The sequence below is a fragment of the Epinephelus lanceolatus genome, chromosome 7 (genome assembly GCF_041903045.1).
Source record: "Epinephelus lanceolatus isolate andai-2023 chromosome 7, ASM4190304v1, whole genome shotgun sequence".
Lineage (NCBI taxonomy): Eukaryota > Metazoa > Chordata > Actinopteri > Perciformes > Serranidae > Epinephelus > Epinephelus lanceolatus.
In genome coordinates this window covers 30,662,373-30,688,898 of record NC_135740.1, presented here as the reverse complement: position 1 = coordinate 30,688,898, position 26,526 = coordinate 30,662,373, and the positions used below count along the sequence as shown (strand labels likewise).

Here is a 26,526-nt window from a genome sequence, read left to right as displayed (position 1 = left end):
ATTAACCTGATGTGCAGGGGAGGGCTGTGGGCTATGATCTACAAGAAAAGAATGCCTGAAAGCTTTCACGTGTCCACGACATATTGTGCTGCAGACTACTTTTCTATTTTGTTACATCCACAAAAGATACAGCTTTTCACACTGTATTCAAAAAGTAAGCTTTGGACAACCAGCTAGACAAGAATCAGACAAAAAAATTGTCACAATACACTGGAAAACCATTCCATACCAAGAGACTCTTGTTTTCAGGGTGTATTTTTCCAGCAGCATAATGGAATTGCAAAAGTGCAGCCTTGCGAACCCATACAGAGAAGTTTTGGAGCAAAGCCACGTCTATTTGTTGGGACTAGTTGACACCGGAGGCTTTGGATCAGTGGGATATTTGGCTTTTAATTTTTTTTTTTTTTGGATTCAACTGATAACCAGACAGAGATTAAAAAGAGTACTTTACATAAACATTGGTTTGCTCTGGTCTCTGAAAGGGCAGCATGGCTGGTGCAGATGGTGAGGATACATTCATGAAGAACAGTGCGGATACAGACGTTGCTCGGCTCCGTAACAATAACTTCTGAGATGGGGAAATATTGATTTGAACCCCCTGTCATGACCCAGTCTACTTGCAGCATCCCAACTCCTGTGGCTTTGAACTTCCATCCCCAGCTCATATCTTCCTACTATCTTCCCCAATAATACATGAGACATCCTGAGCAAAGCTGTCTCACTCCCGAGGAGCATTAATGAAATCTACATCTCTGTCTGAGAGGGTATGAAAAAGTAATGGTGGAACTGAAATTATTACTCTTCACAGTGCCCTAGGATTTAATACATTTTTAATCAAGGTGATCTTGGCTGGGTGGATTACCACTGTGATTTTAGATGCTCTCTTAATAAAAGCTTCTCATGCTGGGACTGAGAAGACTCTAGTTTTTTATTATAATATTTGCATGAGACATGGCGAGAGGGAAAATGTGTTGGAAATCTAGGTTAACCTGCCAGTTGCTTATGTGGTCAAAACTGACTTGGAATAGGAGTCTTGAATCGCAGTGGATTGAAATCAGATTTAAGAACAACTAGGAAATTGCACCGCACACCTAATACACAACGAACGATTGCAAGGTGGCTGCCCTACAGGTTACAGTCCTAATATGTTACATGGTTACACACTGAATCAGCGGGGGTTTGAGGATTCGAAAAGGGGGGAAGGGTGTGGTTTCAGTCTAAACCAATTTAACAATGAGCTCAGACTAAGTGGCCCCGGCCAGCCTTGGGGAGATCCATCTGAGAAGGATTAACTCTAGGATTTAATGAGTGTAATGATCAAAGCCACGACCACCTGTGCTGTGGTAGGGCAGACTAGAAAGGCAACTGTATCCGACATAATGTGGGGAAAGGACTAGAAAGGACTGAATCTGGATACATGGCTATATTGGTGAATACATAGAGGGAGAGTAAGGAAATATACGAAAATATGCTCATATAAGCTTTAAATGTACTGTATGTTTGTGTTTTGTTAAATAAATGCACAAAATAGACTGCTCTAGTACAAGCCTCTATCACAGCACCCTGAGAAAAAAAGAAATAAAACTACTTAACACAGAAATAAACATAAACAGTAATATATTCCAGTATGATGGAAAAGGCATAGCATTTCATTAGTGAAAGATTTCGGTCAAAGGGTCAAACCAGCCTTATGCTGAATATTAAAACAGCCAGAGCACTAGTGGTAGGCTGATCGTGTTGGCATATTAACTGAGCTGATATTTGCTTTGAAACTTCTTCTTCTTCTTTTTTTTTTTGGTCTAATTTAACTGTCCTCCTGGCTAACATTGTCTCACGTGGGATTTCTGTTTGCAGAAATTTAAAATGCATAATGTGTCAGTGTATCAAGACTTTAAACAAGAGGTAATGTGTTTCTCCCTAACCTTTCATTCCTTCGATCCTGGCAGCATTGTGGAGAAGGTTATTATTTGGCACTTCATTAAAAGGCGAGGCAGCCCGTCGGTGGAGCAGACTGCCCCTGCCAGTTAACAGTCGTGTAGAGCAGCTGCGCAGGGCAGCAGTGTGGTGAGAAGGCTGGGGATTGGGGACAGGATTGGGATTGGGATTTGGGGTCAAAGGACTCATCCAAGGTGGGACATGTTACAGTAACCTTGAGCGCGTCAGTAAACCCCCCCAAGGTGTTAATGAGTTCAGAAACACCAAAATAGCTTTGGATTAAAGAATCTCCTAAATGAAGGAATTATTCAGTCACTTAAATAGATTGTTTCGACAATATGTGCTCTCTTTTCAGTCCAACTTTACTTTGCATGTGGACGTACTGTCATTAGGAGGTACAAAGCACCATTAATAATGATGATTAAATGATGAATGTAATGCCATTTAAATGTCTTGCTCTTCCATTTTGAACACCTTGAATTCCTTTTCGCAGCAGACATCCAGAGTATCATTAGTGAACTTAATGTTGTCAACTATTAAAACTGACATTGCCCTTCCACACAATCAGCGCCCTCTCCCGCTAGTAAAGCCGTTAAGTAGCTACACAGCAATGAAATCAGCGGCTGCAGTAACCTTGGATCTGAGAGATGGGAATACCACACCGTGGAGAAGTGACAGATGCTTTAAGACTCAGATTGTTTTGACCGGGCTCCCTCTCCACCACATGTCATGCAAAGTGTGTGAGACACTCAGGGAGATCGCTATGATTGGGCTCTATTAAGCAAATGATAGGAAAATTGAAAAAAAAAAACACTTGGGAGAAGACAGAGATAGATAAGTAGTGAGGGAGTGAGAGTAAGAGAAAGAGAGAGACAGAGAAATAGAGTCTGATAGCTCGGGCTCCATACCCCACCCACCCCCCTTCCCTGCCCCCAATTCCTTCTAGAGCTGAGGGTGAGCGGCTTGTCCTGATTTTTTGTGGACAGAGTTGCTTGAAGAACCAGCAGGTGCTATGGACATCACTCTTCAGGCTGGGCAAGCGTAGGCCCTTCGTTGCAAGGCCCCCCAAGGCAAAGGAAGAGCATAGAAATCAGAACCTGGGGGAGGGCGCTCAAAGCAGTGCCTGCAAAACAGGAAAACAACAAAAAAAGTGCCATCAGCATGTGCTTTTTTTCCCCTTAAAATCATTTCATGCGCTCTTCAGATATTTCAATTTCCTCTCCAATAAGGATGCCCCTCAGGGAGTTTCTAGCAGAGCTTTCACTGTGTTATAGCCTATGTTATATCTTGCACCAGCTAGGAAACAGTAAAGATCCTGAACATGTTTCAACCAGATTTCATTGTCTTTGATGGAAAAGTGCAGCAGGGAGTAAGAAAAACAATTGTAGCATATCTCGCTGAAGAAAACACAAGCACATTATTCTACGCTCTGGGCACTGCATCTCTCCTTAACAATGAGGAAATCTTTTATCTTCCCTGGCCTTTTATCTTCTCCTGTTCTGTGATAATTTTCCAAGATTTCAGATGAGTAGTGCAGTAAGCTTTGTTGCATGACAACAAGCTTTATTCACTGATAAGAGTCTGCCTTTGTTTCAAGATGGCATATTTCCACGGTCATGTAATGCCCCGAGAGCTGATGTTCCGTATATCTAATCTCCATTGAGTTGTTGTTTGTTGTCATCCTTTGTGTTTTTGGGTCTGCTGTATGATCTCAGTGCAGCAGCCCCTTGAAGTCGCACTACATCACAGTCTGAGTGTACGGGAAGAGTTGCAGACCTGCAATGAAAGACTCATTCACTGAGCTTACTCACAGTCAGGGTCTCAAAGGGTTTTTCATAAATTCCCTCCAGCTTTAAATCTGTAATATCCTGTCGTCTTTTAGACTGTCACTGGCATGGCTTAGATCCAAGACTTGTAATGGCACGTTTGGATCTGAGTCTACTTTAAATGCTCAAAGAAGATGACCCGGGTCGCCATCTTTCTTCTCAGAGTCGCTCACATCTGGAATGTGTAATGATGAAAAGTCAGACTTTGCGTCAGGTGTCTGAGGGAATAAAAGATGAGCTGCTTTTGACACTGAAGTGAGGAGATGTTGCTAAGTAGTATAAAGTTGGTGGACTGACACTGTCAAGTTAATCATTGTTCTTAATCTCTACTCAAACAGCGCAGTAATTAAGTTCAGACCAATAATGACATATCCACATACAGTCTGTCTGCCTACGAGTCGCACCAGCCCTCAGCTGGATGTCTCCATTGAACTCTAGCTTTGATCAAACAAAATGCATCTCCAGCTGCTTCCAGAAGGTGTTTTTCCCATCATCAGCTCAAAGTAAAGAAGAAAGCAGGACACGTGAGGAAAAAGAGCCTTAAATCTCTTAGAGCACTGTTGGATGGGATGATACTAGATAAAATTAATTCCTTCAGTCAGAATACATCAAACTGAGGCATACAGAACAAACTGGGGCCGAACTGTGAAGAACTTACTCCTTAGAGTAGAACTCCTTAGATCATATAATCTGTGACGGTTGGTAGCATTATCACTGAAGCCCTGTCTACAGGTATACAGATACTTTTGAAAACGGATATTTTCCCTCCTTTTTAAAAAAAGAAATATAGTCCATGCAACCTTTGTTTTACAAAATATCTTTGTCCACACAAGAACGCAAAAAGTAACCTCAAACACTCGCCTGCATTAGCTGCTTTTAGCAGTCTCCCCTCATCACAAATGTTGTAAAGTGTACAGGCTAACGTTGCCTTTTTAAGGAAGGAAGGAGCTCACTCAAGCTAATAAGTGATGCTCTGGACATGCTGAAATTTTACTTCCATTACTCATCAACAACAATCCCACACTGCAAAGTTTCCTACCATCTGCTGGTTCAACCGGGCCTGATCCAAAAACAAAGTTTCTGGTGGACTTTAAACCACAGTCGATGAGATGGACCAAATAACATTGAGCCTGAAGTTGTGCAGCAATACTAAGCTTATGTGTAAAGTAGGCTTTAGACTAGCAGTGCTAACAAAACATTAGCAAGCTGGTAGTCCACCATTGTTGTTTCTAGCACATGCTCATTACACTAAGCAACAATGGCCATGCATGAATTGAGGAGATGATGTCATTGTTTCTGTGTTTGCACAGATGTACAATATCTGGAGTTTTGAAAAATATCTTCTTTTTAGTGACCCAAAACTCAGAGAGGCCAAAACTTAGAGGAAAATATCTGTACATGTGTAGACAGGGCCTAGTATGCTGCTAATGGACAGCCTGATTCCCAGTGTGGTCAGGTTGGGTAAATTGGCATGTTAAGTGAGGAAACCCTTGAATGAGGCGAACTATGAACTCAGGAAGAATGAGAGGAGCCGGAGTGGGAAGCTAACACAAAAAGGAAATCTTCAGCGTGTTGTGGTTAAGGGGTGTTTGCAGAGACAGCATTGTGACTCACTGAGCCGTCACTTTTACAGAGCTTCACAACTTCCTGTAGCTCCCCGTATTTGTGGCCAGCATTCTGGCGCTGAACACTGAAAGCACTGACCACTCAACTCGCGGAGAGGATTCTCACATTTTATTGGCAGACTGAGGAAAGCTGGAGGACCCACGTTATCCGTCAAGTGCAGGCTGCCCTGGCTCGGTCCTTAGTCCTTGTTTGCACCTTTGTGCTGAGCCTCTAGAAGTCTTTTCAAAAATACAAAAAAACTATAATGATCAAAAATTCGCTATAGATTGTAAAACCTCTGCGGCTGCTTTAGAGAAAAGAGCTTCCAAACGTCTAAAGCTTTGATCTCTTTTCCTTAAAACTGATTAACCATGCCCTGACACTCTCTGGCTGCAGCCCGCTCTCACTATGGCTTTAATTTATGGCGACCCTCTGCAGGTCAGTGTTGTATGGTCGGCACCTCCTGCGGGGATATTGTGTCTTGGTGAGTTTCCCTGTCTTTCACAGCGTCTGGGAGAGACATGTGAATGGGTCTTGTGCTTCTTAATGCAGGAACATAATTGTACTGCTGATGCCCTCCATTCACAGAGATGTGCTAACATTAGCAAGTGCAGCAAGTGCAGCCAGAGTTTTAATCTGTGTATACTGTAAATTTCATCATCTTGTTTAATTAGTTGAAGTATGTTTTAGTTTCTCAATGGAGCTTGATATGTTTTATAGAAATACAGAGTTTGTTATGGTTCAGAAAAGAAAACCAAACTCTGAAAAGGTGATAAGGAAAATATTTTCTCTGATTTTGGATAAAAGAGCTTTTACACAACGTCTTGTTTTACTTGACAGCAAGTTAAACATTCCTTCACGAGTAAAAGAGGTGCCACTAGGAAACCCAACTCTACAAAGTATTATCTTTGGAAAAGGGGGTTTAATTTACTTAATCAGCTGGAGAGAAAAGATTTATGCTAGCTGAACTGACTCAAAGGTTCAGTTTCTAAGTATAACTGTCTCCCAATTGAGGAAATAAATGACGTAGCCTTAAAACCAATCTCTGTTGTACTATGAAAGCATGCAAGCTGGTAGGCTAAAGTCCAATAATCTGTTAAGACGTGCACTTATTTTCAGTGCCAACAATAACATCCTTGTGTTGGAGTTCAGTCTGGCTGCAGAGTTTCCAGTGTTCCTGTAAGAGTTCGAGTTTCCCATTCGTCATCGAAAAACATCCAAACTGATTCTGCCAACAAAGTATTTTAGGACTCAACTTCATATTCCTCTTAGAAATTCCTCTATGAAATTGTGTTTCCTCACTAGTCAGCAGTTATGTTTTAATATTTCGGGAAGTGCTTTTGCTCATATTCTCATGAGAAACAAGTAGCTCTGACTTGACAGAAAGTTGGACAGAAAGTTGGTCTGATGCAGCAAAGATAGACTGTTTCTCTGAGAATCGACTTGACCATGTTAGTATAGGTTTGATGCTGTGCTTGGCCAAACAAACAAACAATGAGCGTCTTTTCACCCTTGGCTGCTATAAACCCACCTTGCTCTAGAACGGCATGGGCCCCTTGTGGGAAAGACGTGGCCGTGGGCGTCTCCTCTTCCAGCCGGCTGGTCTGTGGCTCTGACCGGCCCTCGCAGGGTTTTGCTGGACCACTTTTCTCACCGTAGCCGCCTCTTCCAGCTCTCTGCCATGCTCCGTGGAGGCCATGGGACCTGGAGGACACATGTAGAGGAGAGACCAATTAGATGACCTCCCATGTAAATGTGTTTCGCAGCCTCTTCTCACCCACAGTATCACGTTTTGATTAGTCCATCAGTGCCTATGGAAAATGTGTAGCAAGATCTAAAGGGGGATCACAGTGGTAATGGATGAGGAAACAAGAGACATGTATAGATAAGTGTGTGTGTGAGAGTGTGTGTGTGTGTGTGTGTGTGTGTGTGTGTGTGTGTGTGTGTGTGTGTGTGTGGGCCTCTGTAAGCCCACCCAGCATTATAGTTCATCAAGCCAGTGTGGTGGAAGTGAAGCACAGCAGATAGACGAGAAACTCGAACCCTTGTGTCTCATGTCTCTGTCACTCTCCTTCAAGATTACAAACAGCACCAGACCTTGTGGAGGTGCATCCTGTCACAAGATTAGAGATGAGTTTAATAGCAGCGTGTACATGTGAGAATGTGTGCAAATGTGTGCGAATGTCTTGGGCGTGTGTGAGTGCATGTGTGTTTGAGAGTGATCCCAGATGTTCCCAGTCATCTCTCAATAAGTGTGGCCTGATCCCCCTAAGCCCCTCTTTTCCAAATGGTTTGGTCCACGTTAAGTGTCTCTATGACCTTTCAACCTATCGCAAACTGACACACCTCCTCTTGGTCCTCCTTTCTCATAATTTTTTTAAAGAAAGTTTTGCAGTAATACCTTACTTGTAATGGGATATTTAATATTGGTGATCTTTCACACTACAGCCAGTTATTTAGTCCAGTAAAAGTTTAATAAGCAGAGCAGGACTTTTTATTCAGGAATGTAAAAGTGGTTACCTATCTCAGTGGCAAGTCATTGAATGTATAAGGGATAGGCACGTGTACTCGAGTACTCGATTTGGATATCTGTTTATCTTAAAGAGTATTTGCCAAAAGTAAACATGACTTTAATATATTTTTTTTACTATTTGAAATGGTTAAGATTTTATTTCACTGTAGAGCTGCGTGTAGTTTATTGCTTCGCTCAGCCTCAGTCTTTCTCTGTTTATCATGTGACCACTACTGTGGGAGTTTGCGCTCCCTGTCGGGGAATATTTAGTGAGAGTCCATCTGCACACAGACACCCACCTGAGGCGGAGATGGTCCTTCAGTGCTGCGTTTTACTTATGCAAGCAACAGAACATTCGCAGATTTTTCTTTTGTTAACTTTGTATTTATGGTTTAATAGGCTAATTCAAGCCAGGTTGTTAGATAAATGAATTTAAAATTGCACTTTTTTCACATTGTTGGCCAATTTTTGAGTACTTGAGTACTGTGTAATGATTAAATGTAAGCACTCAGATATGGGAGTTACTTAAAATGCCTACCCCTAGTGTGTATTACTCATACAGTGATGCATTTTTAATTTAAACAATGAACAATTAAATGTACATAAACTTTCATTTATCTTATAAAGACTGTAAGTTAATGGAGCTGTGTAGATGCGATTAAAAGGAACTCCCCACCTCCTAAATAACCACTTCTTTCAAACTCCACACTTCTAGTTTGTAAGTTGCAAGACCAAACTGACATAACTCTGTTGACATTATCAGTTTTTTTCCATGATTTCATTGGTATAATTGGCAGAGAACCCCTTTTACAGCGTACCTTTCTCATTTTTGAAAATTAATAATACATCCTATTGTCTGTGTTTCTCAGACTTCCTCAGACACAAACTAACCCCCTTTACTCAAAAGACACTACAAATCCCTTTGGGCATTTCCCATCAAAAAGCTGATTGACATCACTCACAGGGGATCATGACATTCCTGTCTCCTCTTCTCAGAGACACTGGCACCATTTTTAGAATTCCCAAGAGAATGACCTTCCTCTGGTTTACGAGGATCCGGGGTGAGGACACAGCTTTAGATAAGTCAGCCTGTCGACTGCAGAGGTTTGGAAAAGCTGAAAGTATACTGAGGACAGCAGTTGAGCAGCTTACAAAAGCCATGATGATGCAGGGTTCCTGACTGTTTTCATCAGTTAGTGTGTTTAGTTGTGGCAGAGTGGCGCTAATACAAGCTGTAATATGAACAAACCACAGCTTTAAAACCCGTCTACTGCATTTAAAGTACTCACACTTCTCTAATAGCCAAGATCAACTTGTTTGAATGGAGGGCAGCTTGTTTCAAGAGCTGAATTCAGAACACCATTAGGAGCAAGGCAAAGTCTGTCTGCAGCCTCTCTTAATTATTGACCTTCAGCTGTGGCATATTGAAGACCTTTCAAAAGAACAACTCTCCATAGAAAAGGAGGAAAAATTGAAGTGTTTCTGGCCTTCGGGATTAAATAATGGTGAACTGCAAGACTCAGCTAGACAGCTTGTTGAATATTTTCGATGTATATCCCTGAAATGCCAGACATCTCAAGTTCCACATCCACACTAATCTCCTTCCGCAAGCACATTACACACTATATTTGTGGGTGAACAGTGGGCTAATTCATTTGCAGCAGGGAAAGCCTCTGTTGCATATTTCCGCATTTAAAGCCCATCTTTGCCTCTAGGAGCACTAATCTGCGCATTATCCTTTTGTTATTGTTCCAGATACGCTGTGAATGAGGGACATTGACACATTCTGAAGGCTTTCAGCTCACTTTTTTCAAATCCGGGGGTTAGATGTGAATATACTTAGTGTTTACGTATTATTGGGTGGTCACTGCTCTTTTTCACCACTGAAACACTGTCAGCATTTATGCGCGGAACACACAGAAACACAAGGCTGCAGTCGCCATTCAAGGTGTTGATACGCAGGGTTGGGGAGTAATGGATTACAAGTAACGGTGTGACATATTTAAAATACGAGTGACTGTATTCTTTTACAGATACTGTACAGTTTAAATTGGTGGTAATCTGAATACAGTTACTGATATTAAAGATAGCTTACTTGAAAGGATTACTTTATTTGTTTTTGTTTGGCTCTAACATGGTGTCTTAACTGAATGCAAAGCAAGCAAGCGTCAGTTTTTTCTGTTGGAATTAGAGCTTCCGTGATTAGATGGTCAAAGGATTAGTTAGATTTATGAAAATAATTATTAGTTACATCCCTAATTGGAAAAGTGCGCTGCTGGTTTGAGCAGAACTTTTGTCAGACACCTTGTTTGTTTTTATCCCTGTTGTTTGTTTTAAAAGCTGTGAATGGATAAAGAACGGCTGATATGTGAAGTTGAAATGGGGAGTTATCTACACAACACCTCCTCATTTAACTACAAAAACCAAAATAAGGCTGCAGCTGGCTGGAGGGAGATTCCCAGGGAGCCGAAAGTTTGATAAATGACCACCGCTAATACATTCTATGTCATTTCCAACAAATATCATGATGTAAAACATGTGTTGTCTGTTTAAAAAGTACAAATGCAGAAAGAACAAGAACAAGTACGTGCCCAGCCCTTTAAAGTGATTGTGTCTTCAGTTGAGATAGGTACATGGTTTGTTTAAATGTGGTAACAGGAGTGCATATTTAACTGATTCAGTGCGGACAGAGAGCAACGCTTGCTTGCTGCGACATTGTGTAAAATTCACGAGGCGCAGATTTCCCATAAACAGTGTTCAATGTAGAGATGCACAGCCAGGACACTGTTGTGTGTTTTTGACCTGGGAAGTATACGACCCAGGCAAAGGAGCGAAGTATTCCAAAAGTAATCCAAAGTATTTAGAATACATTACTTAGTTTGAATAATCTAGTCACATTTTAGGGCATGTATTCAATTATCTGTAGTAGAATGTGGTTTAAAAGTAACCCTCCCTGCACAGTGTTCAAAACAAAGTAGTTGGTACACTGTTTCATTTGACTAAATCTGAAGACAAAAGTTGTTTTATCTGTTTCAAACGGTCACAGGTGGAGGTGAAATTAAAAGCCTGACATTATTCAAACAGGGATATCGGTGCAAACTTCGGTCAGAATCTCCTCGGAGACATTCATGGTGTTGCATTCAGTTGTATGCATGAAAACGCGCCAGCAGTAATTAGGTGAAAAATGAAAAAAGTGTTTGAGAGAGAAGTTAAAATCCTACCTACTTTCTCACCTCCACACACACCACCGACTGCTGCACAAAGTGATTGTTGGTTTCGCAAAGTTACATAACCTGTCAGATGCACACACGTTGGGAAGGACACAAGCACTTAAGTTAAAGCATACTGACACATTAAATGTCTCTCAGTGATACCTGCAGTAACTACAATGCTACACGGCACCCAACTGCAGCTCATGTTTGAGCGAAGGCTAGTTTAAGAGGTGCTGCAAACACACGCATGGAGTTGCACTCAGTCGTTATACACACACACACACTGCCATGCGAGATGGTAAAGTAATTGTACCTCGGCTCACAAAACTCATCTGCTGTTTCTCTCACAGGGTGGCTCAGGCTGTCATAACCCAGGTCCATAATGAGACAATTTAGATGTCTCCTGCCATAGCAAGCTGTCAGCCACTGCTCGGCACTGGGGCTTGAAGGGAGAACATCTCGTGATTCTCCTGACAAATCTCAACCCATCCAATCTGGCTACAGGATAGAAAAGTGTAATGAAAGCTGCTAAAAATAAGCCGGGCCCCAGTGATAACACTGGCAGTATAGATTAACTCTTGCAGCCTGTAGGGAGAGCATCTCGCTGTGACAGATATGACGTACAGCAACAGCTAGCACTGTGTCTCTACCCATCTGTGGAGGAGCTCATATAGATTGAATGTGGCAGTATCTGTTGCATCTGGATAAGAGCTTTTGATTGTTTCTATGGCAGGTTTATCATTGCTTAATGCATATTTCATCTCCATAAACAAAGATATTTCCGCTATCTTATTGCTCTGAAATTGGATCCAGTCTCTATAGTATCTCATTTGATCTTTTCCCATGAGAGATTCCCATGTTTACGTTCAGCTGGTAAAACAGTAAAATTGCAGGATAACATATGTCTTACAATAATAAGCTTCTTATCTCTACTTCTGATGACCTTGGAGCCCTGGGTTTGCCCTCTTTCCAACAGATCTCAACACCTCTTCCCCCACTTGGTAATTCCCTAATTAAAATTTAATAAAGGGGGAATTTCAGGAATGCCTGGTTATTGCAACTACTGCTGCTGCAGCCTCCTTAAAGAGACAGTTCACCCCAAAATCAAAAATGTAATGTTTCCTTTTACCTGCAGTGCTCTTGATCAGTCTAGATTGTTTTGGTGTGCGCTGTTGAGTGTTGGAGATATTGGCCATAGAGATGCCTGTCTTATGTTAAATGTATTTGAACATAAATGGCACTCAGCTTGTGGTGCTCAAAGGGCCAAAAAAATGCATTTGAAAAACTCCACAGCAGTGTCTCTATTTAGAAATCCACAATAATCCACAGAGCTTCTTGTGTGCAGTTTCATGAAGGAACAATTTTCCCAACACCCACCAAACATATCACTGTACAGAAGGAAGCGTGCGTCTACTGCTAGCTCACCTAGCGCCACTGAGCTAGCTAATGTTACAGCTCAGGTAAAGAGGACGCCATTAAAGTTTCTATTCGTTATTCTGGAGAGAAGGCTCTCTACGGCTGATATCTCCAAATGTCTTATTAAATCCCGACAGGTAATTATTAACAAAAAGATGGAATATATTTTAGATTTTCTTTACCAAAGACCTTTTACACACTATAGGCTTTAACGTAGACCTCTATTTGGGTAAAAGTTAGATGTTATTGCCTCAAAGGGACTTATTCTTTCAATTCAAAATACTGCTGTCAAATATCTTATAATGACCTTAGCACTGCCTGTAAGCCTTCAGCTCTGTTCAGTCAATAAAGGAATCGTCTTGAGTTCACGGCGCATTAACTGCGTGAAAGATGGACGGACACATCGTCTTTTTGTAATAAAACAGTCCTTTCCAGTTCTGATCTATTCAAACAAGAAATCGGACAGAATTTTAAATCACATAGCCTGTTAAAACTTCAACCAAATAGTATGAATTGTATTTGTTTTTTCGCTTTAATACAATACCATGAGTGCTCAATAATTTTTAGCCAAGCATAACTTAAACAAATTAATTTTAAGATACATTCCCTACACATACCTGGGTGAGACACACAGGGCCTGCATTGTCAGTTTGAAGTGTAACAATCCTCATAGTTTGGAGAATAAACACTAGACTAGTGCTCACGTTGCAGTTCAGCAAGCTAGCCCTTACATTAGCTTACAACGTTAATGTCAACAATGAGATTCTAACATGTAAAATACACAACATAATCAGTTGTCACAACCTCCATTTCACTGTCATTATGTTGGCTTTGACATGCCAGTCACAACATTAATAAAACATAATAATTTAGCATGAAAAGGAAATCGAGCAAAAGCTGCACCTACTGATCTCAAAACCAAAAGTAAAACAGACAATTGAAAAAAGAGACAGGCACTAAAAGAGAGGGTAAATAAAGCACAGACAGTATGGAGAAAATATCATGTTTGTTTCAGTAGAGACCCAAAATATAAGTATGAACCTGAAAATAAGCATAATAGGTCCTCTTTAAAAAGAAGAGGAGAGATAGAAGTGGTCAGGCAGAGAGTAGTTGACAGTGTCACGGACTGGCCAGTCTCCAGACTAATGATGAATAGCTGGTTGCCTGCTCCCTGATTCCCCGCCCTAGTTTCCCCACCACCTCCTAAGGTGATATCTGTTATGTTGTGTTTTTCAAATGGCCGGCTCTCCGTCTTATTATGGCCCAGCGGAAAGTGGAATACTGACAGCTTATCCCTGTTGATGCTGCAAAGAGTCCATCAGTGGAGCCTGGAGAGATTTACATCTTCCAGCACTTGTCCGTCCAGTCAGGGAAGAGAAATGGCTGTCCTCTGGTTTAATGCCAAGTTCATCAACTGCCCTCATGGCTGGCAGGAGCAAACTGTATATCACAGCGCTCAGTGTCAAAGCAGGAACACAGACAGCATGGCAAATGGGCCAGAGCTGCTTATTAATAGTTGTAAAGCTGATTTGTGTGTATTGACTGCCAAAACGACCACATAACAAATGTCTGCACTTGTAAATGCAGCCACAGCATAATGGTTTTTCTGCCACTATGACATAAGAGATTAAACTTTACCAGCCTGTGAGTCTAACTGTAGCAACAAGTAAGCACAGGGCTGTGTTCACGGTTTAGAAGCTGTTGCATCAAATGTAAGCATGCACAGTCAAGCATGGCCACCAAAATGTAATCCTTGCTGCGTTTAATTTTCTCTGTGTCACTGCAAATTGATTTGCTGTCCTCTTGAATCTTATCTGTTTGTTTACTCGTCTTGCTCATCACTCACAGTCACACTGATTATGAATCAATTGCGTGCAATCTCATTGATCCATTTTCTCAGTTGGCTGAGCGTCTTGAAAACATTTCATCTCTCCTCTGTTTCATAACTGTCCCTACATCACTTATCTGGCATTTGTGCACCATAAATCTTGCTCATTGCATTTTGTGCAGGTGCATCTTGATGTCTAAAGAACAGCAGGATGGGAACAATTCAGTACTGAAATAGGAGGCGTTAACCCCACATGTGCCACACAGTTTGATTCTACTTTATAACTTGGCATCAACAACCTCATAAATGATCAAAGCTGGATTGGTAGTTTCTTTCACAGGTTTCTGGGATGTATTTTGACTTGCTATAACATTATTCTATGGATGGTTGGTCGGTTCATCACTTTGGTACAGACTCAAATATCTCAACAACTATGAGATGGATTGACATGAAATTTCGTACAGAGTATCTTGTTCCCCAGAAGATGAAACCTACTGACTTTGGTTATGCTCTGAGATTATTAAGACATATAGTGCAGACTTTAATGCTCCCATCTGAATGAAATGTAAAGATGTTGGTGATTCCTTAACATTTACAATAGTGGTTTAATTTGTCTATTTGTTTGTAAACTTTGCTATTGATATTCCTGTCATCCTCCTGTCAGCCTCAGCTTTTCTTTGTGTTTAGTGCTAATTAGCAAATGTTAGCATTACGGATGTTAATGTTAAACATTGATCAGTGAACCACCGTGAATGTTTTTGAACGGTTACACATCGATCTATAGGTACATTGTGCTACTCTTCAGTTTACTGCACTGTGTACAACCTGGTTCTGGTAGGAGCTAGCTAGCTAGCGGCGCCCCTCATTGGGCCATTAGTAACGTTGTGCCTTAAAACATCCATTGTTCTGACTCAACAGCGTTGCTGTGGAAACATTGTGCCCACCCTCTGGTCTTCTGCCAGCTTGCCCTGTTAAGTAAGTGTTGACTATGTTACAACCATTGACAGTGTCAACACAGTTTGTGATGCTAACATAGTAAACAATGCTAAAAGGGTGGTGCGAAATAAAGTTGCTTACTTCTTGGGGTGAGCTGGGGGCAAAATGTTTTGTTTTAGCTGGATTACTGGATTGTAACTGGAATGTAACTGGATTACAATAACATTTATTTTGTAATTTCATTACATAGCACGTTAGCATTGCCATTGTGAGCTTGTTTGCATGCTGATAGTAGCAGTTATCTCAAAGCATGACTGTAGCCTCCCCGTATTATTTCTATCTGAACTTTCTGTTAGCACTGTGATTGGACTGAGCCCCAGTTAAAGCTTGCCCTCTTTTTACAGTTACATGTCATGTTCACATAGCATGAATGATTCCTTACTAACATTTTCCAGAGTAATGGTGGATTGGATTTCTCTTGCAAAAATAAACCAAGCACTTAAACATTAATGTAAAGACAACAGCATTATTTGTGTCTATATGGGAGGTAGTTGTAGCTCATTATGTGAGTGTGTAATCCTTATGGGTAACAGAGCAATATTTGTGTTAGTGGGAGAGAGGAAGAATAAATACCCTGGTGTGTGTAGCCATGGTTATTACCATGACGTTGAAGGAGCAGGCCTGCTGTCTCCATCGTGTGCCTCCCTCCTTCATTCACTAAAAGTAGCTTTAGCTAATGAATCCTTCTATAGCATGCCATTACCACAGACATACTAACCCACACAGCCAGACAGAGACATGTCATGGCCAGAGATGCTTCCCACTGCATAAGCACATTAGGGGATCAGGATTATTTAGCCATGGATGAGATGTGTTAATTGTGCCAAATACAAGCCAAACATTCTTTTAACCTAGAATAAGCCCCAGCCCTGCTACAGCATCGTACAGGGGATTTGCTCGCTCCCTGATAGCCTCCCCACACATTCATCCTGCACATATGGAATGATGCCTAACTAAAGGAGGCAGTCCCTTGTTGTTCAGCTTTCACAATCCAACATTTAGTGTCGGAAATGCTGCTTATCGCATGCCTACCAGTAAGTCTGGGCCTTGGCAGAAACTGGTACCAATTGCTTGCCGACTTTCAGACCACGTTACCATGGCAGCCACCATGAAAGGCGCTCAGTTTGGAGCAAAAAGAATGACATTGTCAGCTGAAATCGACCAGGTTCTCAATTTACAGATTTCACTGCACACAGTCTGAATCCCTGATCAGCCCTCTGACTGTGACTGTGATGTTTTTAACCTCCTCTCTGGGCCACCACACTTGGCCTCTGAATGTTCCTCTCAGGGGGGGTTTGTTTTGGTCGTGAGCACTTTCTTTTATTTCTGTCAGGGACTGTTTGATATGCAGCATTGTTGTGCTGTGATAATGCTAGGCTTGTGGCTGAGTTGAAGGCTGGCTTTGTCTACACAAACTCCAGTGAGGAAACCAAAGTGCATGAAAAGTTGCTCCCATTACTGCAGCGTTTAAACTTAACCCCTTGTCCACCCAGCTCTGAAAACAACCCCCCACTCTCAGCGAAGGTTCAGAACAAATTAAAAACAAGTAGTTTCTGGCTTTCTGCAGATGTCCCTTTGAGTCAGCCAGCCGCCTGTGAAGTGCGGTGCTATATATGCTCCTGAATTAGAGAGTGTATGAAATGATGAGGTGTGAGACTGCGTACTCTGCTATGATCAGAGCGCTGTGAGTTCAAAGGGCCGGCAGCAGCATTGAGCCAGCTAATAAAGCCACTGACTCCCCTCACCACTTGACTGCCTGTTGGTTTATTCACAATCCCACTCCAGTTGAAGGGGTGAATTTGTGGCTACAAGGTTACTGCAGGTTGGAGCCTACTGAACACGAGCAGTCAGAGAAGCAAACATAATATAACTCCAAAGGGAGATTTCTTGATGTAACTTTTCTCGAGGAGTGTCAAAACCGAGGGCAGGAGCAGGAGAGATGCTGGTGCTGCTGTTTCCGTTCCCAGCAGCAGGCTAAATCTCTGCGCATGGCAGGTACAGTAGGTAGGTAAGGCTACCAACCATTGCCCTAATCTCCAGAGATTGCATGTCAAGGGCAAAGGGATCCTCCAACCATCCGTTTCCATGGGCACGCTAATCAGATGTGAAACACAGCCCCCTCCCTCTCCTGTGTCATCACTCCCCCCATGCTGTGAACCTGCGTGCCTTCTCCCATTTTTAATGTGGGAGAAATAGAGAGACAGAGAGTGAGAGAAACGTCACTGTGCAGGGTTCACTGCAGCTTTTAATGCCTGAGGGGGCCATCGCTTTTCCCCATAGCATATATGGTACTATTAAAGGAAGAATAGCAGCAACATTGCATCAGACTGTGTTACCTTTCAACCATAAAGAATGAAAAACAGTGGCTCCCACACTTCAAGCTTAGCTGGATAGATTTATTCAACAAAAGGTGTCACTGTTTGATATATTGATCAGGTTATGGCAAATATATGCTGAATAACATATAACAACAGCAACTGATGTTTGATGCAATGAGCTGTGTTACACTGTAATGCATTGCATCAGACAAAACCTCAATAACAAATATTCTTAGTTTGTAATAATGTTTTCCTTATCAGTATTAATGATACTCCTGAATTGTAGGGGTTGAACTGTGACCCGTCCCTGGTCTCTATGTAAAACTAGTGCGAGGAAGGTTAAATGCTTTGTACCCCAAAGAGCACCACTGCAGCATAGACATAAAAGTGTCTCTAGTAATAGAGAGACACACAATGAATTCGACAATAATGCATTTTTTATGATATATATAAGAGGGGGATTTCTTTGTTCTTTGTTTTGCTTTTAACTTTTAACTTTACTAGCATAGTTTTTTATTCATCTATAAAGCTTTGACACAGATGCTTCCACCCTGTGTTTCATCCCTTGTAACTTTGAACTCACACAATCTTGGTACTCGCTAACAATATAGGTTGTTGTTCCATATTTCCTTCATCAGAACTGAACTAGGAAAACTGTCATTCTCTCACAGTGCAGCTTATACATGGGATGATCTGCACAAGACCTTAAACTTTGACTCTCTGCCACCATTATGGCTGTTTAAATGCCTTATTTCAGATCTTGTTTTAATTGGTTGTAAATGCTGTTAACTACATCTACTCCTTAGCAAGTTTATTACCCCGTATTTCACCTTTTAGCTGTAATACATTTGTTTTTATGTATGATTTTGTTTTTTTTTTAACTGGTTTGCATGTTATCTCTTTATTTGATCTTATTTTAGGTTTGCTTATTAATTGTTTATTGATGTCTGTTAATGCTCGGCATCATTGGAAATAATTGGCTTCCTCAGTTGACTTCCCAAGTCTTTAATAAAGGTTTGAATGAATGAATGAACTTGTAGCCCATTTAGATTATGTCTAATGAAAAGTGTCTGCTAAAACAGAGTTTTATTATTTATGTACTGAGCATATGGTGCGCAGGAGAGAAGCATTCCTGGCTTAAGGTTATGCAATGAAATGTAGTAAGCAGTTCTGTCACATGTATTTAGTGAAGACATAAAATTCATGAGGATTTTTACTGACAGGTTCGGCTGCTCTGCTGCAGGTGAGCTAAAGTTTAGTGTTTATTGGCCCTCTGCGTTAACAAGGTTTTCATCAGCTGCTAGGATGAACCGTTTGCCTGATGTGGAAGCGTGTTTATGAATTCCCTATATTGTTTTGCTCTTCTGTTTTTACAAACATCTGTTCATGTTCAAGGGGCCCTGAGAGCAGGGCGGCCTCTCCTGAGCAGTGTATGAGACAGAGGGACACAGCAAGGGGCCCTGTCCTGATCCAGGAAACAGCCTGTGTGGAGATCCATGCTATTAGTCAGTGGCAGATCATTTGATTGACCAATGTTTAAGTGTGGATCTGTATGTGTGAAATAGTCTCCCAGGGAAAGTAACATTTGTGATCAAAGACGGAGCGGTTGTGATGAATTATGGATGATTTCATAAATGAATGATTTCTGTGTTGTCACCGAAGGGCCCCACTTCTGTGGAAGATGGAAGAGATGTTACATTTTCGAGCATTTCAATTACAGGCGAGAACATAAGGTGCATGACAGTTTGAAACCACATGAGGTGCACCGCAACATCCTGTAATTCTCTGAGAATAAAGTGACGTGCACATCCTGTTGCCTAAGGCTTGGAGTTTAGGCAGATCCCAGTGGGGGCGTCACTAAATGAACCCAAAATCTACTAAGTCCCTGTACACCATCCATAGCCCCAATCCACACTGCCATCCTCACAGCACTGAAATCCCTTGTCTGACTTAGAACAGCCTAACAACAGCCAGCTGTGCAGCGCTTTTAGCCATACATTATATGAAATCTCTCTGATCCATGATGGCGCCTATAGAGGCTTGACGTTAATGGTGACAATACCCCAAACCATATTCATCTGATTCTCTCACAAAACGTTTTAGCTGCTGTGAGTATGAATTTCTACCACAAATGACATCTCTAAAGCAATATGCAGAAGTCATATTTTTCCATTCTGGGTTCCTACAAATTGAGCATGAAAGTAATTAAAGCACCTGCATTCCTAAAGACCACAATATTTATTCTGCGGTCTGGCAGCCCGTTAATAAAAATGTCCATTTAGATCTTGATCAGGAATCTGATCTGCCGGGACTACCGCTGTAAATGTAACACTTAATGTTCAAAAAGAGAGTCATAAATCACTTTAATATTGGTCACTGGTGGAAAACAGAGCGGTTTTTGAAAATATCTGGCTCTAATTAAGTTGTAAGGAGTGCCCCGGGCCTGAGGATAAGGTCTGGTGATCACATGAGGTCTGTTTAACACAGGACCTCCTTCCACACCCCCACCACCCCAAACCTCCAGGTTGTGCCCTCAAAACTCAAAGGGGGGTCTGGCCGGCAACAGGCATATATACATAATGAATCAGAATGGAGTCAGAATTTAATTTACAAGTCATTTTAGTATATAGCCGAACAGCCGTGAAGTGTCATTAGTAAAGATGGACAAGATCACCAGCTGTGAGTTTTTAGATGTAGCCGTGACTTCCTCTTCATTGGAAAGCTTACACAACCTCTCAGCTCCCAGATAGCCTCTCTTCCTGTCCGCCCTTTTTTTTCTGTCCCTTGGCCCGTCTTTTACTCCCCCTATTGCCTTTTTTCCCCTTCACTGCATTCGCTCTCAAGGGAAGATCTAAGTGAGTAGATTTATTCATTCAAAGGGTTCTGAATTACATTACAGCAGCCCAGCAGTCACATATGCCAAAGTCTTCCAACAGCTGAGCTCTCTGGGGAGTGTTCGCCCAAAGGTTAGCCTTATATCCCTACCAAATGAGTTATGATTTTTCACTAAATCTCTTCCTCAATTCCCACCCACTCCAGAGCAATTGTGGGTGTCATTCACCAAGCTCATGTTGGGTGATATTATACAGATGTGAAGTGGTTTATCACAGAGAGCCTTTAAAAAAATCTAATTGAAACGTACATACAGCTACACTGACTTGCATTTTGTGGACCTTACAGGGGTGGGTGCTATGGATAAAATCTTAATAATTGTATATCATAATAAAGACATATTTTGATCAAAAAAATGTTAATAGATTAAATATTGGTCCAAAATGTCTGTTTTTGACTGATCCAGAAAATTAAATACCTAACAAATAAAAGTACTTCATCACATTACACGTCCTGCTACCACAGTGAGCTAATGCCATCAGAACTGGAAGAACTAAAAGACGTCCCGTTATTCTGACTTGGGAGGGTTCAAGCATTATTCCAAGATGGCTACCCCCACTGCTAACCTTGTAGACACACAATTTAAACAGCTTTAATTTGCTACTTTTGCAATATTTGTGGTGGTTCGCTAACAAGTGAAACCAGATACAAACAAATTGCTCCTTTGAATTAGCTAAATGGATTATATTGGTATTAATACTGGATTTTATTTAGATGTACTGCAGCTTATTGACCTGTCCTGATATGATTCCCCCTTGGCTGAACAACATGACGTGAAAATGACATGCAGTAATGTATCCAGAAATATGAAAGGGTTAGCTTCCACACTATAAATAGTATGGCAAGCTGACAGATTTATATCATCTCACATTATATACTGTCAAACGCCCACTCTTAAACCTAGACAGCATGGATATGTACTGTGTGGAACAACTATTTAAAAGCTAAACAAGAGACAGAGCAACAAGAGGCTAACAAATCCCTCTTTACTCACATCCCAAACACAAGTCATGGAGTGTTTAGTGTGTGTGTGTGCGTATGTGTGTGTTGTCTGCAGCAGATAAACTCCACTGATGCTGCAGGCTGCTGGCTCTATTTCCTCGTAATGCTGCATGAAGAGGAAATCCAGGTTCCTCATGAAAAGGATTTCATCTGACCCTCTGTGTGTGTCTGTGTGTGTGTGTGTGCATGTGTGTGTGACATAAACCCAGCTGGTGCTCACAAGCTCCTGTGCCTCAAAAAAAAAAAGAAAAAGAAAAGGCTCTGTGATTCTCCATAATCCCGTAATAACCTTTCCACCGCTCCCCCTTTGACACAAATGTTTGCCCACTGTTATTATGTTATGCCTGGACATCTGGAAAAGTTTAGCAGCTTTTGTTCTCTCCACGACCACCATAATCACGTCCACAGGCACAAACACCTTCTTTACATTAGAAAACCTGGGATTATGATTTAAAGCTTCCTGGTTACAGTTGGTTTAGATCTTTACATGTTGTTAACAAAATAATCACACCGAGCAAGGTGGCGTTTTATGCCTCAAGGTGCTTTAATGACTGGCTGCATGTACTGCAGGCCTCCTCTTTTTGGCTGTACTTTGACCCGTAACATTTGGTTGAACATGTGAGCGTGGCGGGCTTCAGTACAGTATGCATGCATGATGGTGCCACAGAGCAGCCAGCCCCAACAATACATCAAAGTTTAATATGGAATAATAGCACTGCTGACAGCTCTCATAAAATCGCCCCCCTTCCCAAGCAGACGATTTCTCTGCCAGATAATGGCTCTGATCCGGGCCTCGTGCCCCATTCACACTCACAACTGGCTCACCTGTTCAACCCAGGCCTCACAATTACACCCTGTGTGTGTGTGTTTGTGTGTGTATGTGTATGTGCGTATCTGAGCCAGCTGTTATTGTTTTTATCCAGTGCATCCCTAGGTGCAGATTGGCAGGGTGTTTCCATAGTGGGGAAAAAGGAAGCTTTGATATCTTCCACAAGGCTGTGACAGAGAATGTTTTGAGACTGTTTATTTACCAGTCTTAAGAGTTACACGGGGAGGAAGAGTGATCGGCCTCGGGATGAATTATGGATACCACATGTCTAAAGCTGGAGCCCACTCTTGAGCCAGAGTGCTTTTCAAGGATGGGTAATTGAAGTGCGCTGCTAAAGGATGCTAATATTACATGGAGAAGGCCACAGCAGCTCTTTTAGTGTACTGAATGAATATTGTAAGTAGCATTAGGTTGTTGAGTTGAATTGCCTGTTGCACTAGGACTTCTTGCTAATATGCAAATGCATCCATAAATACAATCATGCACACGTCCCCACCCTATAGCAGTCAGATTCAGCTCTATATTCATTGCTTCCTGCAAGTACACACACACATGCTGTCTCTGTCTCACTCTCTGTGCATCTTCTCTCTCAGACACACACATGTCCACACACAGATGCCTGAAAGAGAGAGAAAGCCCACTGAACTGGAAAAGCGTTTGTCTCAAGATGAAAGGCTTCACACCCACTGCCTACATGCAGAGCCTCTTCCGACACCTTCCCGCGACAGCGCATACTGTAGCAGAGGCTTGTGCTACGCAGACACACTCCAGCTAGCATCCCTCCCCACACCCATCAACGCCGCAACACACTTGCATCCCCTCCTCTCTTTCACTCCCTTTCTCTCTCTTCCTCTATGTCAATGGAGCTCTGATACTACAGTAGCAACCAGGGAACAGAGAGGCACATAAGCAGCATGACTTAAACAACGTTGAGAAGGATAAGCTCCCATGAAAGCCCGAGGCACAGCAGCCTTGTTTTCCCCGTCGCTGGTGTAGCACGGTGGGCTCTCAGGCGTGGAACATGCTTAGCCACATGCAGGGCGTGAAAAACGACACTGACCATGATGCTAGATAATTGCTTCCCATTTACTCATGTGCTGAGAGCCTCAGACAAAAATAGCATGTCGCTGTAACGAATGTGCTGGGAAGCATGGGAACTGTGAGTGCTGTGGCCGTGGATCGATACACAGAGTGGACAGCATCTAGCAAGCATAAAGTCTACACAGCATCTTACAACCACAGTCTATACAGCACCTAGCAACATAAAGCCTATACAGTATTGTACAGTATATATTCCAAGGCCTATATCTTCTAAGATGTAGTGTAGACAGCGTCTTATCATCATAATGTATCCTACATCTTTTATCCTCTGTGTTATACAGCATCTTCCACATGGATTAAATATAAACACAGTGTGTCTTCTGAGCCACTGTAGTTGGTGGGTGGGTGATAATCCCAAGAATGGTCCAGACATTTACACAGGCCTAAGTGTTGTTTTTTCACACCACAGTGTTACCTGCATCACATCTGCAGACTGCCCATCGGTCTCCAAACTAAACCCCCAGCCACATTTCTCAGAACCAATTTACTCCCATGAGCCACCAGAGACGAATAGCCCTGCCCCTGTGTAATTGTCCCAAGCCAATGTTTTTGTTCCAAATATTAGACATTTTAGGTCCACACTGGAATTGATATCTAGTCCAACAATGGCTCCAGAGACGCAGCAGCACTTTACGGAAATTTACTGTGACAAGGAATCAAGACTGAGCCCCTCAGGAGACGATCCATGCATCTGGGATCTGTGTTCCCCTCATTGATGCGTACAACAATTACAGTCCTCATTATCATCACCACAGGAGGCACGCACGCATATATAGGTACTGTGTTGCCCCTGCTGCACAATCACAGTCATGTAATAATCATATAGCACTTGGGTCAGATGGAATACATCAAGCCATAAATTAATCTGATTCACTCCACCTTACAGAACATGTGCCATGCATATCTTACATTTCATAACAGCCACAACAGTCACCCATACATCCAGCGTTATCTATCACTCAGGCATAGCTCCACACATGAATGTCCATCAACAAAAACCTGTTAATATTTCATCTCCAAGTCTTACAAGCTTACATCAAGGTAAGGCAGGGAGGAAAAAAGGATCAATCTAAGCTAGAAACCACATTCAAGTTTACCATAAAAGCCATGGCAGTACAATAGCAGACAGTATAACCACTGCAGTGCAGTACTGTATACAGCCAGGTGCTGATATTCCTGCCTTTTAGAGCCCACACAAGGCTAACCATGCTGGGTAACTGATCAACTACAGATGCCTGCACGAGCACAAGGCAAACAGAGAGAGAAATAGAAAGCAGAGGGAGACGACCGGCGACGAGGCTGGCCGCTCCTGTACTCACCAGCACTGGCAGAACACAGCAGAGACACCAAGAGCACAATCACCAGCGTCAGGATCTTCACATTCATTTCTGCACTCCCCTCTGGCTCTCCGCTAGTCACTCGCTGATATACTGTAGTGGTGTGTGTGTATGTGTGTGTGTGTGTGTGTGTGTGTGTGGATGGGAGGGAGGGAGAGGGGGAGAGAGAGCAGCTGAGCGAGCAAGAAAGAGAGAGAGACTGTTTGCTGTTTGCTCCCCTGTGTGTGTGTGTGTGTGTGTGTGTGAGAAGTGAGTGTGTCAATTTGTGGGAATATGTGTGTGGTGGCTCCCTGACTGTGCCTGTGTATTTGTCTTAATACGTATTTGTATATGAGTGTGTGACAGCGCCACTCCAAGACTGAAGGCACGTCTTTATCTGAGCTCTCCCACGGAGGTGTGTGTGTGTGTGTGTGTGTGTGTGTGTTTCTTCTTTTCTTCTGTCAGAAAACCGGCAGCATGAGCCAAGTTCAGTGGAGCTGTGAATGTGCTGGAAGTCAGCTTGCAGGTCTGTCTGTCAGCGTGTGTCTCTCTCCGTGAGAGTGTGTGTGTGTGTGTATGAGTCTAGTTGGTCATGTGGCTTATGTATCATTGACTCTGTGGGTCAAGGAAAAGCCCCCCTAACACCACCATCACCCACCCTCTCCACCCCTTTTCCACAAACATGCAAGTGCACACGGCTGAGGGAAGAGAGGGAGAGCGGTAGCAAAGGGAGGGAGAAAAGGGGGGGGGGGGGGGTTGGGAGGTGAAGGGTGGGGGTGTATGCAGGTTTATGATAATACTCAAACAGATGCTCTTGTTGAAAACTCTTTGAATTGCAAGCGGGGCAGCTTGCCAGGAATCCAGGAATCAAAATACCAGCTTATTAGGGGAAGTAGATGAAAGAAGGGAAGGTGTGAGATGAGGTTCATGCTTTCCTGCTTTTGTATCTACGCCAGCTGTATGGACCTTTCTTCCTCACACTATTCTTTACCCTCTGTGGCGCTGAAGGTATGGCTTAAATCATTCGCGCTGTTTGAAGTTAGCGTCCGTGACACTGGGAGTAACCGCAGGAAAAAACTTATCAGACGTTGCCTGATCACATCGCTTGCACTATTTGTTCCCCTGCCCCTGAAGTCATTTGTTTTATTTTGTTAACACAGATTATATTCTCTCTGCAAACAAAAGCCGCAAGAAAATCACCGCCCTGCAGGGCTATAAAATAAATCAATTCTCTTTTTTTTATTTGTTTATCATACAATCAACAGGAAAGGTTGCGTTTCTTGCTGTGAATTGTGAGAACTGTAAGCAGGCACTAGAAGTACAACAGCTTTCCTCATCGTGTTTAGCCACATAATGACATCAATGCGACAAGTCTCTACATCCCCACTTGTGAAGAGAATCGTTCTGGAAGGACCATAAATTTTTAATGTTTTGAACTATGCGTACAGAATATGTAAAAGAAACATTGAACTCCACCCAATTACGACAATTTTACACTCTGCCCTATAATGAGTCTGCAGATCTGGTCCAACAACCCTCAAACAGAGCGTTTGCAGGTCCTTAAAAAGTTCAATACAGTTCAATTTTATCGGTATTAGGCCTTAAAGGTCATTAAATTGTCTAAAGTTTGAATTTGTGAGGTCTTATTTACTACAAACTAACCTACCTCTGCATGGGATCACATCTAAACTAACTATACTTGAATTCTTGAATAGGAAAAAGATGATTTGTCCAAGAA

At 42.2% G+C, this 26,526-nt stretch overlaps 1 protein-coding gene across 1 annotated transcript; it reads right to left on the bottom strand.

The window, feature by feature from the left end:
• Nucleotides 1-364: 364 nt before the first annotated feature.
• apln (apelin) lies at nt 365-25,103 on the bottom strand. The gene is made up of 3 exons (XM_033633033.2): nt 24,792-25,103; nt 6,898-7,070; nt 365-3,058 (listed from the first exon to the last, which is right to left on the bottom strand). Exons 1-2 carry the CDS (start codon nt 24,856-24,858, stop codon nt 6,904-6,906), a joined length of 234 nt encoding a protein of 77 aa, XP_033488924.1. The 5' UTR covers nt 24,859-25,103; the 3' UTR covers nt 365-3,058; nt 6,898-6,903.
• Nucleotides 25,104-26,526: the final 1,423 nt, after the last annotated feature.